The following is an 18,350-nucleotide window of genomic DNA, read 5'->3' as shown; positions in this document are numbered from 1 at the left end:
ACAAAGGAACCTTTTTTTTACCCTAAAAACCTAAACTTTAGGCTTTCTAACTTGGAGAACCATCTCTTTGTATCTTTTTCCCCATCATTAAGTAGCATAACTGAAACATATTCTTTTCTTGGATTATTTCCGTGAAGTATACAGAGTTAGAGAATAAGAGCAAAAAACTGTATTACTTTTAGCAGTGACTTGAGCATTGTTCCCTGGAGGAAAGAGCTTTTCCATTCCTTCTGAGGTGATGCTGCTACTGGTGTCTCCAGTTTGGACTCTTGCTTACTCTCTTGTCCCTAGAGCGGCACTGCAGAGGTGGAGCTGAAGAAGGGAGCCACTCTCAAAATCACGCTGGATAACGCCTACATGGAAAAGTGTGACGAGAACATCCTGTGGCTGGACTACAAGAACATCTGCAAGGTGGTGGAAGTGGGCAGCAAGATCTACGTGGACGATGGGCTTATTTCTCTCCAGGTGAAGCAGAAAGGTACGTATGGGAGCTGGAGTCCAATTTTCTAAAACAGTCTTTTGTCTCTAAAGTTCCTTGACACAAGGAAGATGGGAAGGTTGGTTGCCTGGCAGTGAGATTGAGTCTGTGTGTTCTCAGGAATCCCTTTTATAACTCGTTTATCCTCAAAGACAGGCTTTAATCCAGCATAGTTACATTCTTCTGGTTCTGGAGAACACAGGAACATATATATATATATATATATATATATATATATATATATATATATTTGTTTTGTTGTGTTTTGTTTTGTTTTCAAGACAGAGTCTCGCTCTGTTGCCCAGGCTGGAGTGCAGTGGCATGATCTTGGCTCACTGCAACCTCTGCCTCCAGGGTTCTAGCGATTCTCCTACCTCAGCCTCCCGAGTAGCTGGGATTACACAGCTACCACACCCGGCTAATTTTTTTGTATTTTTAGTAGAGATGGGGTTTTGCCATGTTGGCCAGGCTGGTCTCAAACTCCTGACCTCAGGTGATCTGCCTGCCTCGGCCTCCCAAAGTCAGAACACTCTTAATTATCCTTATTTATGGGTGAGGAAAGTGAGGTACAGAGAGGTTAAATGGCTTGCCCAGGATTACACAGTTAGTGTAGTAGGTTTTCAACTCTGGTAAAACAGCTCCAGCACCCATAATGCACCACTTCCCAGCTCACTGTCCTTGCGGGAAAGGTGCCTGCTTCCTGTTGACCTGTGCCCTCGTGCTCTGCCTCCCCTACTTACCCTTTTTCATACAGGTGCCGACTTCCTGGTGACGGAGGTGGAAAATGGTGGCTCCTTGGGCAGCAAGAAGGGTGTGAACCTTCCTGGGGCTGCTGTGGACTTGCCTGCTGTGTCGGAGAAGGACATCCAGGATCTGAAGTTTGGGGTCGAGCAGGATGTTGATATGGTGTTTGCATCATTCATCCGCAAGGCATCTGATGTCCATGAAGTTAGGAAGGTCCTGGGAGAGAAGGGAAAGAACATCAAGATTATCAGCAAAATCGAGAATCATGAGGGGGTTCGGAGGCAAGTCCCCGTTGTCCCTGCTCCAGTCCCAGCGCAGCTCTCTGAAGGGCATGGTCCATCCTGTGAATGCCTGATTCCCAGCCCCTAGCCCATCAGAATGTAGACGCCCAAGCCAGTTCCAAACCTGCTGAATCAGAGTATCTTAGGAGAGTAGAAGGCATTATGTTTTTTTGTTTTTTTAAAAAAAAAAGCTTCCCAGGTTATTGAGATGCTGGCAGCTTGACATTGTTCCCTGGGCCTGGGGACCAACATTTGAGAGAACAGGGTCACTGCTCACAGGACCAGGGGCCATGATGTTCTGTTCCTGATCAGAAACACTACCAGTGTTTGCTGGAATGGGAGGACCAGGGGGAAAGATGAAAGCAGACACTTAAGAAGGGGCTCTTTTTGGCCCTTCCTGGAGAGCCATGTGGAATTTCAGGGCCTGGTGTCCATGCTAAAGCTTATGGTCTCCTGGTCTTCACTTAGAATGCAGCTGGCTTCAGTGATCATGCTAACTCTGGTATGTTCCATTCCACTCTCAGAGGAAGATATGTGGTTCTTCTCCAGTTTCAGATTGCCCCAACTTAGCTTACCCCCTCCCCAGTGCTCACAAGGTAGAGCCCAGTGGGCATGGCCACCATTTTTGGCATCCTGCTAGGAATACAACTCAGCACAACTAAGATGCTAGACATACTCTTGTGGATTAGAAGTGTGTTTGGGGAGGGTTGGGGAGCAACCCTGTGCACCCACTGTAGTGGCCTTACTGTCTGAGCTTTGTGTAGATATCCTCTGTACCAGGCAATTTGGGGTCCTCCCCTTTGCCATCCTGATAAGCCATAGGCTAGCTGAACTTGGCCCTAGGCCAGGCAAAGCCACATTCCCTCTTGCCTTCAGCAGGTTGGAGTGGGCCACCTCAAAGGGCAGTCCTCAAGTGTCCTTGACTAGATGAGGCCATGGGTCTTTGTGGTGGAAGCAGTCAGCAGGCCTCGGGTTCCCTGTCTTGAAGTGCTGATTGGAGAATGGAGGCCCTAGAGAGACCCCCAACATGCATGGGATTTGGAGAGGAGACCTTGGGAATGAGCCCATTTGGATTTGTCCTCTCCCCTTTCTTCCGTCAATGAAGCATCCATATTGGTGTTGAAGCCCAGCAGGCAGAATTGTTGGCCCACTCTGGGGGCCTAAGGTAGCTGGACTGCCTTGCCATCTGTGTGCACCCATGATGATATGGATGTCTGTCCTGGTACAAGGACATCTAAGTTAGGGAATCCCAGGGAAACTTCTTGTCTACTGCCATACTTGTGGCCCCTGTTCTATATAACCTCTCTCCCCCCAACTTTGTCCATCAGGTTTGATGAAATCCTGGAGGCCAGTGATGGGATCATGGTGGCTCGTGGTGATCTAGGCATTGAGATTCCTGCAGAGAAGGTCTTCCTTGCTCAGAAGATGATGATTGGACGGTGCAACCGAGCTGGGAAGCCTGTCATCTGTGCTACTCAGGCATGTGCCCACCCTTCCCCACATTCTCCTGTGCACACTCGCATGTTTGTATGGGAAAGCTCCGGAGGCTGTCTGATCTCTTCCCATGGAGTTGTCGCACATAACACACAGATAATCCCCTTCCCCCATGTACCTACACAAAGCCATACTCTGTGTACCTACTCACTATCCAGAGGATCAGCTTGCTGTCATTTGTCTCTGAAGACAGCTCAAGCCACGTCTCACTAATGCTCTGTCCCCTCCCAGATGCTGGAGAGCATGATCAAGAAGCCCCGCCCCACTCGGGCTGAAGGCAGTGATGTGGCCAATGCAGTCCTGGATGGAGCCGACTGCATCATGCTGTCTGGAGAAACAGCCAAAGGGGACTATCCTCTGGAGGCTGTGCGCATGCAGCACCTGGTGAGTTCTGGGGCCTGCCCCATCCCCCAGGGCTTCGGACTGGGCCTGGGTTGGATGCAAGCTCTGGTGCAGAGCTTTTTAGGTTTCTCCATCCTCTTATGCACAACCTTTCATTATCCTCCAAGTTACAGCAGCAAGAGGGTGGGGGTGGAAGTGGAGGTGGCTTTTTTTTTTCTCCTGTTCTGCACTCCTGCCCACACCCCCACCCCTCCATTTCCTTCTGCTCTGGAGGCATCCTCCTTCATTGGACACCACACAGTTTATTTCACTTCTGACTTCAAGGTTGTGAATTCTTCCCATGGCTTAAGTCCTGGGATACTTCTGCAGTGAAAGGAGGTCTTGTACCTCTTCCTCAGAGTCAGAAGTTCTGAGTACCTTTGCCCTATTCTGAAAAGGGCTAGGGGCTCCTGCTCCCAGCTGCCCTCTTCCTTTGGCTTCCAATTCAGTTCCCCCTGCCCTGCATCCTGCAGACAGGCGCTCCCGCAGGGGGCCCTTGTGGACCTGCACTGGAGTCTATTGCCTTCACTGAGCTGCGTGTGCTGGCCTTGCATGGTGCCTGTAGGGGGATTTGCTTTGCTGTGCCATTGGGGTACAGCTGCTGCTCTTACTCTAGACCAAAAAGTCGGGTTGAGTGACTGGTGGCAGGGCCACAGATAGAGACAGCGGGGAGGGTGGCTGACCCTGGCGGCCCTGGACTGAGCGTCTGGAGGAGTCGTGGAGGCTCTTTCCCTTCTTTCTCCTCTGAGAGCTCGTTCTTCAGGCTCTTCCAGCTTGTCATGTCGAGTGCCTGGCCACTGCTCAGGGTTGGAGGCTCAGTCCCTTTGCCCTGTCTGTTCCGGCTCTGGAGCTAACTCAGGGATCCCTGATCAGGGTTACATAGGTTTGGTGAAATGAGTGCTGGAAATTAACTTTCTCCCAGTAGTCTTGGGTCATGCTCAGTGAACTTAAACTTTATCCGGATATGGTTTTCCTTCAGCCTTTCTATTCCCTTTCTAGCCAGTGAAAGATCCGCTGCCCTTTGACCTCAGCCCCTCCAAGCCCCCAACTTTAAAACACCACCCCTTGCCACCAGAAAAAACAGAAAAACAAAAAACAAAAAAGAAAAAACTAAAACACCCATCTGGTCTGGGCATCTTCCTTTCCTTTTTCACTATGTATCCTGTTACTGGGCTTAAACAGCTTTCAGAGAAGAGATGTCATTTCTATTAAATGCTCTTTCAGTAGCAAACTGAGTTCATACTTGACTAAGGATATTTTCTGGACTGTCTGTCATCAGCATCCTTAGTGGGTTTCCCCATATTTAAATTGGTAGAGGCCAGGGATGGTGGCTCACACCTGTAATCTCAGTACTTTGGGAGGCCAAGGTAGGTGGATCGCTTGAGCTCAGAAGACCAGCCTGGGCAACCTGGTGAAACCCTGTCTCTACTAAAAATTCAAGTTAGCTAGCTGGGCATGGTGATGCACTTCTGTAGTCCCAGCTACTTGGAGAGGGGGTGGTGCTGGGGCAGCAGGATCACTTGAACCTAGGAGGTTGAGGTTGCAGTGAGCCAAGATGGTACCAGCCTAGGTGACAAAGTGACACCCTGTCTCAAAAAAGAAACCAAACAAACATAAAAAAACAAAACAAAAAAATCGGTAGAGAGTGATTTCTCTCCCAGGCCCACTTAACATAGCCTGGGCCTGGCTGACATCTCACCATTCGTGTGATGTGATTGCTGTTCTGATGCTTAGATACTCCTGGCGCAGTCTCACAATTGCCACCATGGTAGGAAGGTGTCCCAGGAGACCGTGCACCTTGAACCAGTCACCACTAAAGTGGCTGCCTTTCTGGGTCTCTCCACACATCCCCTCTCTAATTTCCCTACTTAATTGTGTGACTTCATGGTCTCAAAGGAGGAACAGAGGCTGATCTTGACTTAGATATACTGAACCATGAAATCACTGCATAGAATGTGGGGACTTGAATGTGTCTTTGGGCGAGTCATTTAACCTCTTAAGACCTCGTCTGTAAAATGGATTAGATATGTTTAATTATAGCCTTAGCATTAAATATTCATTGCTGTTATTATTAAGTGTCTGATAAGTCTCTGTGTACATGGATGTAATCTTCCTAACTCCCATTACCTCCATTTATAGATGAGGGTTATAGGGCCAATAAAGCCTGGGTTTGAATCTAGGTCTACTGACTCCAAAGCCAGTCTTCTCTCCTGCAACATCATGCTCTGTCTAGCAGGAGATGAGAACAGGTCTCCATCTGGAGCCTGTCAGTGGGGTCAGAGACTAAGATTCAGGCTCAGGTTCTAAATTCCATATCCTTTCTTCCATACCCTGGTGTTTCCTATGAACAGACAGATACTTTAGGGCTGCAAGGTTTGGATTGCATGGCACTGCTCAGAAGATAAGTTACAGGTCTGGGCTAGGCTGTAGCTGCCCCTCCAGGTGGCTAGACCTTTCCTTTCTGTGTCACCAGTTAACACTGGCCAACAGTTCCTTCCATTAACTGTTCACTGCTTTCTCCTGTGTCTAACTGATGCAGTTTATGACCCATAACTAAGAGCAGTACCAGGTATGGCTCTGTTTCCTATTCATGTCCCCTGTCCTCTGGGCTGCATGCATTCCATTCTTACAGAAAGAATACCTTTAACCTAGTACATCCTGCCACACATCTGCTTCTACTGTGAAATTAATGAGAGGGGGTATTACCGATTCTTCCCTCACCCATCATTTACTGAGATGCTGGTGATTGCATTATAATCCTCTAAAGCTTACATTGTCTTTGATTCTTGGTCTTATCTGAGCAAGTGATCTATAAATAACTCAGTGGCTTTCTCATGACTGTTTTAATTATTAGATTTTAATCAAGTGTCTTATTAAATATATCTGCATGCTTCCACAGGCATCTGTCTCTTCACATGGCTGTTCAGTGTGCCTCTCACAAGTTAGCCCAAGTTTTCTGTTCTCCTGCTTCAAACTCAGTTGAGCTGCCTTGCTTTGGCTTTGATCCCAGCTTTCCAGCGCTGCTCAATCTGTTGCCATGGCAGGCCATTGGAAAGGCTCAGTGCATCCCCGTGCCTGAAGCCAAGTGAGCGCTCACTCCATGCATGCATGGAGGCTGGGCAGGAGTCTGCCTAATCAGCCAGCCATGTGAGGAGGGAGGGCCTGTTCCTTCCTGTAAGCTATGTCATGAGGCAGCGTGGTCAAGTCCTCTGCCAGGGAGTGGCCTGGGCCCAGCCTGGGCATGTTTTCATGCCAGGGTGCTAGAGCCTACTGCCAGATTGTCTCCCTCCACCCCCAATCAAAAAATCCTTCCAGAAGGGAAGAGCAAATTTCCCCTGTATTGGAGGGGAAGTGGCAGCACCTCCTGAAGCAGTTGGACTTTCATCACCCTACCTCTGCATCTGCCTGAAGGACAGATTTAGCCAATTAACCTAAGGTTACCTTCCTCTCTGATTAATTCCCCATTCTGTCTTCCCATGTGTTGTGTCTCGTTTTTTTCCTCCTCCTTCCTTCTTCCTTGCCCCCCTTCCCCTAAACCTTACAGATAGCTCGTGAGGCTGAGGCAGCCATGTTCCACCGCAAGCTGTTTGAAGAACTTGTGCGAGCCTCAAGTCACTCCACAGACCTCATGGAAGCCATGGCCATGGGCAGCGTGGAGGCTTCTTATAAGTGTTTAGCAGCAGCTTTGATAGTTCTGACGGAGTCTGGCAGGTAGGGCCCTAAGGGCAGGTAACACTGTTAGGATAACCAGCCTCTTGCTCCACCTGCTCTAGGAGAAGACAGCCAGGCCCAACCTGGCACCTGGGCACAGAGCCTCTTCTCGTCTGTAGGAACACCGCCAGGGAGGTCATGGCAGGGCAGGACCAAAGGGTCCTGTGGCTCAGTAGGCACAGTAGATGTCACAGGCACTTGGTGAAGGACTGGTTTCTGTGGAGTCTTGATCTTGGCTCAGCTCAGAATCTCCAGTGATTGGGCTCCTCTTGGCCTTTGTCCCCAGGAACATGTTCCTCACCAGCTGTCCGGTGACTCTTCCCCTCCCTCTCCTTTTGTGACAAAGCTCTGACAAAGCTCTGTCCCCTTCTCGTCCCTCTGGACGGATGTTGCTCCCCTAGATTGCCCGTGAGGCAGAGGCCGCCATCTACCACTTGCAATTATTTGAGGAACTCCGCCGCCTGGCGCCCATTACCAGCGACCCCACAGAAGCCACCGCCGTGGGTGCCGTGGAGGCCTCCTTCAAGTGCTGCAGTGGGGCCATAATCGTCCTCACCAAGTCTGGCAGGTAGGAGGCGGCAGCGGCTCCCTGGGATGCCCTGCTCAGTGGCACCTCTCCTTGGGGGTCCTGGGAGCAGTCCATTGAACAATGCTCAGGTGGCACTGAGCCAAGGTAAGACCTCTCTGCCTGCCACCTTGGGCCTGCTGGGAAGGATTGAGCAGAGCCCCTTCCCTGGGCCCAAAGGACTCTAGGTAGCACTCATAAGGAATGTCAGAACATTTGGATCAAAAGCAAATTTATGCTGGAGATTTATTACATAACAGTGCACAGGCTGACTACAAATGGTTATTTGATATTGAAAATTTAGTCCTCTAAAATTGTAAAAGATAACCACTTTTGCTTATTCCAGTTACTATGTGCTCTTTAAAAATTTCAGTTGGGAAATGAATTTATTTAAATGCGGTTTACTGTGCCTCCATTTGGCACACCTAGTCCCTGCTGTTTTCGAGCCCTAAAGACAAATTGGGTTCCAGCTCAGAAGAGGTTGCTGTGCTATCTTGGCTGACATTCTGTGGGGCCTGGCAGCCAGGCTGAGGACTGTGTGGCCTATGTGGCCTATGCTGGGCCTCCAACTTGGGATCCCTTCCTTGGCCCAGGACATTGAGTTAATGTCCTTCACTTCTTGTTAGGGAGTATGCTCCTTGTCCCTGCCCACAGGGCAGCAAGGGTTTCCTGGAAGAGAGGAGCAAACAGGCAGTGCCCACGCACTGAGGAGCAGCAGGTGGGCGTGGGCAGCCCAGAGAACCAGGACACAAGCTCTGTGCAGATGCCCTCAGCAGAGGGCTCCAGCCTCCCACTCTTGGCTGAACAGCTCCAACCCGTAGGGTTGACCTTTCTTAAAAGGTCCAGTTCTTGCTGTTTGGCTATTTTAAGCTCTAGTCTTCTGGGGTTTCACTCAGCTGGTCCTGGCTTCAGCAGTTGCTTCCCTCTGAAGGCCTTGCATAGAGGCCAAGCGTGAAGTGCAGGGACTTCTCTGCTGTGATGTGGCTTAAGTTTCCCTGACACCTGTTGAGTGTCCTCATAACTTCCCTTCTGGTGCCCCTCCCCAGCTCCTGAGACACAGCTGCAGCTACAAGTGTGCAGTGTCAGTGTTCAAGAAAGTGCCTGGCAGAGGGGCTTTAGAAGGGTCCCCTGCCTTCCAAAGGAGCTTTGGCAGGCAGAGCTGCTCCTGCAGCAACACTCCCATTTCCTGTTCTTGCCTGCTGAGTAGCACCTAGATTTCTAAGCCTCACCTAGATACTCAGATTTGATTCTGGGCCTTTATAGCCCAGTTGCTGGGACTGTTTCAGGAGCTAGGGGCCATGTGGGGCAGGGAGAGAGCACAAAAATAGAGAAGCCTGATGTTGATTCCCAGGGGGCTGGTCAGCTCTGCTACTGCTCCTTGCAGATATCAAGAGCCAGGTGCTAGTCACGTGCTGCTTGGCTTGTCACTGTCATTGGCAGCGAGAGGAATGGGTGCTGGTGACATTGGGCCAGGGCTGCCTCTCTGTGTCAGAGTTCAGGGTGTAGGAGGGGTTCTGCCAACCATGGGCTGTGTGGAGTAAGTGGGTGAGGCTGATCTTGCTGGGTCAAGGTGATCCTGAGCCCTTGGCCTGTGGAATGGGGGTAGAGGGCAAATGGTAACCTAGCATGCTGTGGGGGATATAGGATGAGGGGCTGCCCGAGCCTCGGGAGGGGTCCTAGGGAGCAGATGTTGAAGAGGCCAGAGCCCTCAGTGAGCTGGATGAGAGGGTGAGCTGTTTGAACGCCCTGAGGGTACTTCCTGGGGCCTCGTGTAATGGTCTGTTCTGTATGTCCCCCATCCCATCTCAGGTCTGCTCACCAGGTGGCCAGATACCGCCCACGTGCCCCCATCATTGCTGTGACCCGGAATCCCCAGACAGCTCGTCAGGCCCACCTGTACCGTGGCATCTTCCCTGTGCTGTGCAAGGACCCAGTCCAGGAGGCCTGGGCTGAGGACGTGGACCTCCGGGTGAACTTTGCCATGAATGTTGGTACGTGGCTGGAGCAGGGGCTAGAGCCTAGAGGAGCTTGGGGATGCTTGAGCATTGGCTTCTGTGGGACCCTGAAAGTTTGGGGAATAGAAAGGGGAACACGCAGACCTTAGTGGGGCAAAAGGCCCAGCGACTGTTCCTCTCCCTTATTGGGAATGTTCGTTCTGAATCTCTCATTCTCCGAAGTCCTAAGCTGAGCCAGGAGCGAAAAGGGTCCTTTGAGTTGTAGGGCTGAGCAGTTCAGTTCCTCTTCTCTTCTAGTCCGGGGCTCAAAGCAAAATTGTCCATTTTTTGGCATCTGCTCATTACTGAGGGTTTTTTTTTGTTTTTTGTTTTTTTTTTAAATAAAATTGGCCACAGCTCCTGTGCTGTGGGGTGGCATACACAGATTACATACTGATGTGGCCATTGTCCCTGTATAAGGTAGGGTATCATCAGATGACAGGAAGCAGCTAGCTCTGACCCTGGGCAAGGCTTTGCACCCTCTCCAGGATAGTGAATGATGTCCAAAGGTCCCTGCCAACCCTGCCATCTGAGTGATAAGGACATTTCAGGGCCTCCCTCCTTGTTTGCCTGGGCTGTGAGTTTGGTGCCACCTTGTGGTGTGAGGAAGTAGTGGTCAGCCAGCCTAGTTCAGTACTCAGGCTATGGGGCAGCTGCCCAGGTGCAAACCTGCCTGGCTTGGCTTTTACTCACCAACCTCCCTTCTCTTCCTGCAGGCAAGGCCCGAGGCTTCTTCAAGAAGGGAGATGTGGTCATTGTGCTGACCGGATGGCGCCCTGGCTCCGGCTTCACCAACACCATGCGTGTTGTTCCTGTGCCGTGATGGACCCCAGAGCCCCTCCTCCAGCCCCTGTCCCACCCCCTTCCCCCAACCCATCCATTAGGCCAGCAACGCTTGTAGAACTCACTCTGGGCTGTAACGTGGCACTGGTAGGTTGGGACACCAGGGAAGAAGATCAACGCGTCACTGAAACATGGCTGTGTTTGCAGCCTGCTCTAGTGGGACAGCCCAGAGCCTGGCTGCCCATCATGTGGCCCCACCCAATCAAGGGAAGAAGGAGGAATGCTGGACTGGAGGCCCCTGGAGCCAGATGGCAAGAGGGTGACAGCTTCCTTTCCTGTGTGTACTCTGTCCAGTTCCTTTAGAAAAAATGGATGCCCAGAGGACTCCCAACCCTGGCTTGGGGTCAAGAAACAGCCAGCAAGAGTTAGGGGCCTTAGGGCACTGGGCTGTTGTTCCATTGAAGCCGACTCTGGCCCTGGCCCTTACTTGCTTCTCCAGCTCTCTAGGCCTCTCCAGTTTGCACCTGTCCCCGCCCTCCACTCAGCTGTCCTGCAGCAAACACTCCACCCTCCACCTTCCATTTTCCCCCACTACTGCAGCACCTCCAGGCCTGTTGCTATAGAGCCTACCTGTATGTCAATAAACAACAGCTGAAGCACCTGTTTCCTCTCTTTTCTGATGGGGAGGGGGAGGTGGTTGAACCCTGCCCTCTGAGCAGGCTGGGAATGGCTGCAGCCTCGTGCCCTGCAGTGGGGGCTATGGTGGTGTCACCTGCCATGCTGCCCACCTCCTGGTGCAGAGGCGCTGGGAAAGCAGTAGCTTACTATCTTAGGGTTACAGGTTGCCCCCTTCAGTGCTGCGGGGAGACTTTAATGGCTTACGTGAACCAAAGATGGGAAAGAGCAGGGACAAGGCCTCCCTCCCACTCTGGTAGATAAACCCAAATTGCAAAGTGGCCCTGGCCATGGTTCTTCCACTTTGGTCTCCCTGCATTAGCATATCCCTTATGGGGGCTGTAGGAGGAGTCAGCTCTGGGCGCCTGAGACTGGGTTTGGCTCCCAGGTCCTCAGTTGTGGACCTAGGCTCCCCTTGGGACCCCTCCTGTTTGCTGGTGCCCTCCCACCATGATGCTGTAGTGCCAAGGGGCTGGGGGAGAGAGTTGGGAATGGGTCCAAATCTGGCCTGCGCTTTTCCTCTCTCCTGACCACACTCCCAAGGACCAAGTGTCCTGGTGGGGATGGAAGAGGAAAGGGCCTGCAGGCCAGGCAAAAGCTCATTGTCACACACTGAGCTGTGCCTCTGCTTCCCTGCCTTCGATTTGTGTCCACCTTCAGCCCCTTTGCAGACTCCTCCAAAAGTGTATTTCCTTGGAGAAACTGCAATGTTAACTCCGGCAAAAGTGCGTGGGAGCATCCTGGCTCCCGGGTTCGTGGTGGTGACTTGGCTGTCAGACCATGGTGTTCAATATCCCCTTTGGTGTTCCCCACTCAACGGTAAAATTGAAACTTATCTGGAGCTCTGTGTTGGGAAGGGTTAGGTTGGAGAGGGGCCGGAATTGGTTCCTGCAGAGGGACCCAAGCTGCAAGACTAGGACAGAAGCGTCCAGAGGGGACACAATACCCTCGACGTGAGGGACAGGAGGTGCCGCGCCAGGCCCTGGCCTCCGGGACCTTCCAGTCCGGGGGACCGAGCGCTAGGATCTGCTCAGAGCTTGGGGCCCCACCTGGGGAAGGTGGGGAAGGTGGGGAAGGAGAGAAGCTGGGGAAGCTGGGGAATGAGGGGGAGGAACGGCCAATGGGCTGTGCCTGGCCCGCGCGACCCGCCAATGGGCGGGCGGGGCGGGCTCTCGACGGGGCGGGCGGGGTCCGGCGGGCGCTGGGTCCCGGCGCGCGGTCGGGGCGCTGGGTGCAGGCGCAGCGATGACCGCTTTAAGCCGGAGCGAGGCCGCCGAGGCGGGCAGGTAAGGGGTTGCGGCCCGGGGGCCGGTCTCGGGGGTTCCGGAGGCCGCCGCGGGGGGCTGCTGCCGCGCGGGGCAGGACGGCTCCTGGGGCCGCGGCAACTCGGCGCGTTCTGCCCACCGGGCAGGCACTTCCCGGCCGCCGGAATGCGGGCTCCGGGCCAGAGCTGCGCCGCGCGCCCAGGCGTCTCCCGGGGCCCGCGAGGTGTTCGCGCTAGGACCGGGTGTCCTGGCTGAGTCTGCTGCGACCTGGGCGGATGAGGGACGGTCCCGGCAGCATCGGGGCAAGGAAGGGCACACTCCTTGGGACGCCCCGCATGGCCCATCTCCGCCTCGCCACTCTGTTCATCCTTTCATTTATTCATTAATCATTCGTTGCCCTCAGTATCGACTCCCAGTCCTGATTGCCCCCGACCCAAAGGTTGGATTTCCCTGCGTCCCCTGGAGGGCCAGACTGTTTCCTCTCGCCGCCGAATCCGCACTTGTAGCGGCCCGCGGCTGCGGGGAGGCAGCTCGGAGCTGTCTCAGCACGACGCGGCCTCCCCCGGGCGCCAGGCCCATCCCGGTCGGGCGGGCTGGGGCCGGTCTCCCGGCCTCGAGACCTGGTCCAAAGTCGCCCTGGGAGAAAGGGATAAGGAGGCAGGGCAGACAGGAGCTGGCGCTGCACGTAACATCCAGAATTGTGGTTTCTGCTGCTTGAGGTCTTGGGGTCCTGGGGGTGACATTGTTTGGGGGAACCTGTCAATTCCTGCCCCGGTCCAGGTTCCAAGCCGCACAGCCTGAGGTCGGGTACAGCCTGGCATCCTCGGCCAGCTAGCACTGGGGCAGGTAGGATGAATGTGTGAGCCTTGTGTCCAAATCAGCCCGAGACACACAGGGATGTGGACCCCAGCGGGGCTCCCTCTGCCTTATCCTCAGAGGGACTGGTGGGGCTCCACCCCGCTGTCGTCTGTGTCTCTGCTCTGCTTGCCGCCCCACTCACTATGCTTGATTGTTTAAAGGTGCCCCTCCTTGCAGGGGCCAGGCTCCTAGGGAACGAGAGATGGTACCCTGGCAACCTGATGTCTTCACCCCATGTCCACCTGTAGCCGGCTCTAAAGTCTGGCTCCTTTCAGAGCAAAGACTTATGGCCCTGCTGGGAGAGGTAGAATAGAGGGGTGTCTATCCCATTCTTCATTGAGGAGTCAGTATGCCCCTCCTTCTTTTTTCTTTTTTTTTTCTGAGACAGTTTCACTCTGTCGCCCAGGCTGGAGTGCCGTGGTGTTATCTTGGCTCACTGCAACCTCTGCCTCCCAGGTTCAAGTGATCCTCCTGCCTCAGCCTCCCGAGTAGCTGGGATTACAGGTGCCCACCACCACGCCCAGCTAATTTTTGTATTTTTAGTAGAGATGGGGTTTCACCATGTTGGCCAGGCTGGTCTTGAACTCCTGACCTCAGGTGATCCACCCACCTCAGCCTCCCAAAGTGCTAGGATTACAGGGACTACAGGTGTGAGCCACGTGCCTGGCCCCCTCCATAGTATTCTGATCAGGCTGGCTGGAGACCATGCTGCAGACACTCTTAGGTTTAAGTTTTAGTTTGACAGGCATTGAGGTAGCTTCAGTGGGCACCTTTGGGACAAATGGGCAGGTCCAGAGGGGAAAGCTGACAGAGGCCCCATCGAGCTTCCAGGAGAGTTTAGGCTGGGGCCAAATAGAAGTTCTCCTTCCCAACTTCCCCTTGGGAGAATTTTCTGAATAGCCTGAAGAGGGTAGCTCAAGCTCCATCTGTGCCTTGATGTTGCTGGCTGCTTTCAAATTTCTTTCTTTTTTTTTTTTTGAGATGGAGTTTTGCTCTTGTTACCCAGGCTGGAGTGCAATGGCGTGATCTCGGCTCACCGCAGTCTCCGCCTCCTGGGTTCAAGTGATTCTCCTGCCTCAGCCTCCCGAGTAGGTGGGATTACAGGCATGCGCCACCACACCCGGCTAATTTTGTATTTTTTAGTAGAGACGGGGTTTCTCCATGTTGGTCAGGCTGGTCTCCAACTCTCGACCTCAGGTGATCTGCCCACCTCAGCCTCTCAAAGTGCTGGGATTACAGGTGTGAGCCACTGCACCCAGCCTCAAATTTCTAAATTTAGCAAGGCCCCAAAGCTTTGGCACAGACCAGAGAGACTTGTATGCTAATTCATCCACCTAGGGTGCTCCCGTGACCCCCTGAGGTTGAGGTTGGCAGTACCCAAGGTGGGTTGCTGCCAGCTGGCCTCTTGGAAGCTCTCCCATGAGCTGCTGCGCTGTTAGTGCCTCCTAGGTGGCTCCACCCCGCCCCTAATCTGCTTAGGTTCGCTCTGGTCCTTGCCTGCCACCGACCATGTTTATCAGCTGGAGGGAAGAGCCTCACTCTGGAATCAGAAGTGAGTTCTAAGCCTCAGGCTGTTCCTGTTTTGCTGCGACTTGGGACAAGTCACTTCCGCTTTCTGGGCCTGCTTTACACCATAAGGTAAGGAGATTGGACTGTAGGTTCCCTAAAGGCCTTCTGCATGCAGTCATCCAGTGATTCTGCTAACTAGACACTTCTGGCAGCTTCAGGGGAAGTTTGTCTACACTCATGCTACAGTATCTTCAGCAAATGTGATTGGACAAGTGGGCCTGTGCCTTATCTTTTGGTGGAGTGAAAAAATTTGGGCCAGCGAAGCCAAATCCTTATAGCAAGCATCATGCAGCATACCTGGTTCTTTGCTGATTGCAAATAGGCATTTAAAATATGAATTTGAGCCGGGCGCGGCGGCTCACACCTCTAATCCCAGCACTTTGGGAGGCTGAGGCAGGTGGATCACCTGAGGTCAGGAGTTCAAGACCAGCCTGGCCAATATGGTAAAACCCCATCTCTACTAAAAATACAAAAATGAGCTAGGTGTGGTGGTGTGTGCCTGTAATCCCAGCTACCTGGGAGGCTGAGGCTGGAGAATCTCTGGAACCTGGGAGGCAGAGGCTGTAGTGAGGTGAGATCACGCCACTGCATTCCAGCCCGGGTGACAGAGTGAGACTCTGTCTCAAAAAAAAAATAAATAAATAAAATTAATAAATAATAAAGAAAAATAAAATATGAGTTTGGAATCAGATATCTCCATTACTTCCAGCTAAAGTGTCATCATAGGTATTTCCTAAGTTTTAAGTTCTGGATAAAAACTCCACCGGTGTCTACCATCTCCACTATGAACTCTGTTAAGGAACCTTCACTTTTGTATATGCCTGCTGTTTTCTCTTCATTTCCCTGTCTTCTGCATAAGCATGCCCTCTTGCTAAGTAATTCAAGCGTAAGGTCTTGGAATACTAAAATCATAAGCTTAGGAGAAAGAATAAAATAAAACTTATTCCCCGCCCCCCCCAAAAAAAATCCCTCCAATTTCCTTCCCAGTTTCGGAAGATGTTTCATTTATTTTCAGAATTTCTCCTTTGCTGTGGCTACCCATGGAAAGCCCTTGAAGTCAAGAACGGTGTAGCATTCCACTCTGACATCTGGTGTGAGCCTGAACACCAGAAAATAATTTTTCTCCCTTCCAGGAAAGTGAAAATGATTTCCCGCAATTCTGCAGCCATCTCTGATGCAAGTGTGAGTTTCACTTGAGGTCGGCCTTGGCCACTGTGCGCTATTCACCTGGACTTCAGGGCATCAGTCTGTCACCACCTGTCATCACCAACCTTTGAAGCTTTAATTCCCCAGTTATTTGCTAATGTGGGAAAGGAAGGAGGAGGGGGAGGGCAGAAGCCCCTGGGAGTGGAGCTTCCTGTGTAATTAAGAAGTAACAGCCTCCCTGAGGTGCACCTGCTTGCTCCGGCACAGATTCCAAAAGACAGGCATTGTTCTCAGGGATATAAGCCACTGTAGGAGAAAGTGATTCCTCACCCCTCCTTCCCACTACTATACATTTTTATTAGTTTAGAAATGCACGGCCTGGCGCGTTGGCTCACACCTGTAATCCCAGCACTTTGGGAGGCTGAGGCGGGCGGATCACGAGGTCAGGAGATCGAGACCATCCTGGCTAACAGGGCGAAACCCCATCTCTACTAAAAATACAAAAAAAAAAAATTAGCCAGGCATGGTGGTGGGCGCCTGTAGTCCCAGCTACTCGGGAGGCTGTGGCAGGAGACTGGCGTGAACCCGGGAGGCGGAGCTTGCAGTGAGCAGAGATCACGCCACTGTACTCCAGCCTGGGCGACAGAGCAAGACTGCGTCTAGAAAAAAAAAAAAGAAATGCGCAAGCCGGGTGTGGTGGCTCACGCCTGTAATCCCAGCACTTTGGGGGGCTGAGGCAGGTGGATCGCCTGAGGTCAGGAGTTTGAGACCAGCCTGGCCAACATAGTGAAACCCTGTCTCTACTAAAAATACAAAAAATTTGCTGGGCGTGGTGGCAGGCACCTGTAATTTCAGCTACTAGGGAGGCTGAGGCAGGAAAATCGCTTGAACCCGGGAGTCAGAGGTTGCAGTGAGCCAAGATCACACCATTGCACTCCAGCCTGGGCAACAAGAATGAAAAAAAAAAAAAAAAAAAAAAGAGAAATGATCGGTCATCATTTAGGACTGGAGGCGTGTTTTAATAACCTGTGGCGACTGAACCAATCTTTATTTATTTATTTATTTATCTATTTATTTATTTATTTTTGAGACGAACTGTCACTCTTGTTGCCCAGGCTAGAGTGCAATGGCACGATCTCAGCTCACTGCAACCTCCACCTCCCAGGTTCAAGTGATTCTCCTGCCTCAGCCTTCCGAGTAGCTGGGATTACAGGCATGCGCCACCACGCCCGACTAATTTTTTGTATTTTTAGTAGAGATGGGGTTTCTCCATGTTGGTCAGACTGGTCTTGAACCCCCGACCTCAGGTGATCCGCCCACCTTGGCCTCCCAAAGTGCTGGGATTACAGGCATTAGCCACTGCACCTGGCCGACTGAACCAATCTTTAAAGCCTTGTCGTAAATTAGTGTTTCCTCAGTGATGTTTGTAATTACGTTGTTAATTTTTAAGCAGTTTTTGGCTGGCTCTATTTCTTTTTAACCTAAAGTAAAGATCACATGAAGAATTAGTTTAAATCAAACATGAATTGCTTTTCCTCCTAACATCTACATGGCACATCAATGGTATAGTAGTTAATTGTCGAGATCCTACTGGTATTTCATTTCATTGCCTTACCCACCGCACAGCAGTGTGGGCAGTATGCCTGACCAAACAACTGTGACTGATTATTAGGATTTTTTTTCTCTCTTCTGCAGGAAAAAAGTTTAGATATTTCTAATATGTGTTAGAATTAATCAGATTACTCAAAACCTGCCAATAATCACTCAGGCCACACAAAATGCTATTTTAAAATACATTTTGAATTTTCAAAGGATTACTTAGAAATTTTATTTTAAAATAACCCAGTGACAGTACTTCGGAATTGGTATTCCTATTGGGCTTCCTTCATTACCAGACAAGTTGAAACATGTTTATATTCTGAATTGCTAACTTTTTATTGTGGAAAATTTCAAACATATACAAAAGGAGAGAGAATAGTATAATAAGTGGCATGTACCCATCTCCTGGTTTTAGCAATAATCAAGTCATGGGTAAAGTTTGTTTCATATATACCTCCCTTCTCCCTGTCTCCTGGATTATTCTGAAGCAAATTGTAGCTATTATGTTATTTTATCCAAAAATATTTCAGTGTATATCTATAAAAGAGCCTTTAAAAAATATTTCTACAATATCATTATTACATCTAAAAAATGACAGTAACTCCTCAATCAGATAGCTAGTCAGCATTTACATTCCCTCCATTGTCTCGTAAATGTCTTTGTACCATTTAATAAGGATTCAAATGAAGTTTATACTTTGACTAAAGTCAAAGAGTTGACATTTTGAATCTATATATCTTTATCTCTTTAATCTATGGTTTCCTCTTTTCTTCCTTTTCTTTTTTCCTTACAAATTATTTGTTGAAA

General features: G+C 51.1%; 2 protein-coding genes across 9 annotated transcripts in view; both read left to right on the top strand.

The window, feature by feature from the left end:
* PKM (pyruvate kinase M1/2) overlaps positions 1-11,090 on the top strand; it is a 32,210-nt gene extending 21,120 nt beyond the window's left edge. For 4 of the 7 annotated variants that reach the window (XM_004056435.5, XM_055363691.2, XM_055363692.2 and 1 more), the window contains 7 exons: positions 292-478; positions 1,233-1,503; positions 2,832-2,982; positions 3,229-3,381; positions 7,491-7,657; positions 9,464-9,645; positions 10,365-11,090. In XM_004056435.5, the coding sequence (XP_004056483.1) occupies positions 292-478; positions 1,233-1,503; positions 2,832-2,982; positions 3,229-3,381; positions 7,491-7,657; positions 9,464-9,645; positions 10,365-10,471 (1,218 nt within the window). In that variant the 3' untranslated portion in view covers positions 10,472-11,090. Of the gene's footprint in view, positions 1-291; positions 479-1,232; positions 1,504-2,831; positions 2,983-3,228; positions 3,382-6,922; positions 7,090-7,490; positions 7,658-9,463; positions 9,646-10,364 lie in introns of all 7 variants that reach the window. The other 3 variants (XM_019010439.4, XM_004056439.4, XM_019010436.3) reach the window with 1 other exon arrangement.
* Positions 11,091-12,283: 1,193 nt separating this feature from the next.
* GRAMD2A (GRAM domain containing 2A) overlaps positions 12,284-18,350 on the top strand; it is a 38,078-nt gene continuing 32,011 nt past the window's right edge. Inside the window, exon 1 of one of the 2 annotated variants that reach the window (XM_004056444.5) lies at positions 12,284-12,392. In XM_004056444.5, coding sequence (XP_004056492.3) covers positions 12,352-12,392 — 41 coding nt within the window. In that variant the 5' untranslated portion in view covers positions 12,284-12,351. The remainder of the gene's footprint in view (positions 12,393-18,350) is intronic. The other variant, XM_063698679.1, reaches the window with a different exon arrangement.

Source organism: Gorilla gorilla, chromosome 16 (genome assembly GCF_029281585.2).
Source record: "Gorilla gorilla gorilla isolate KB3781 chromosome 16, NHGRI_mGorGor1-v2.1_pri, whole genome shotgun sequence".
Classification (NCBI taxonomy): Eukaryota; Metazoa; Chordata; class Mammalia; order Primates; family Hominidae; genus Gorilla; species Gorilla gorilla.
Note: the sequence above shows the minus strand (reverse complement) of the source record. Positions and strands in the feature narration are given on the sequence as shown.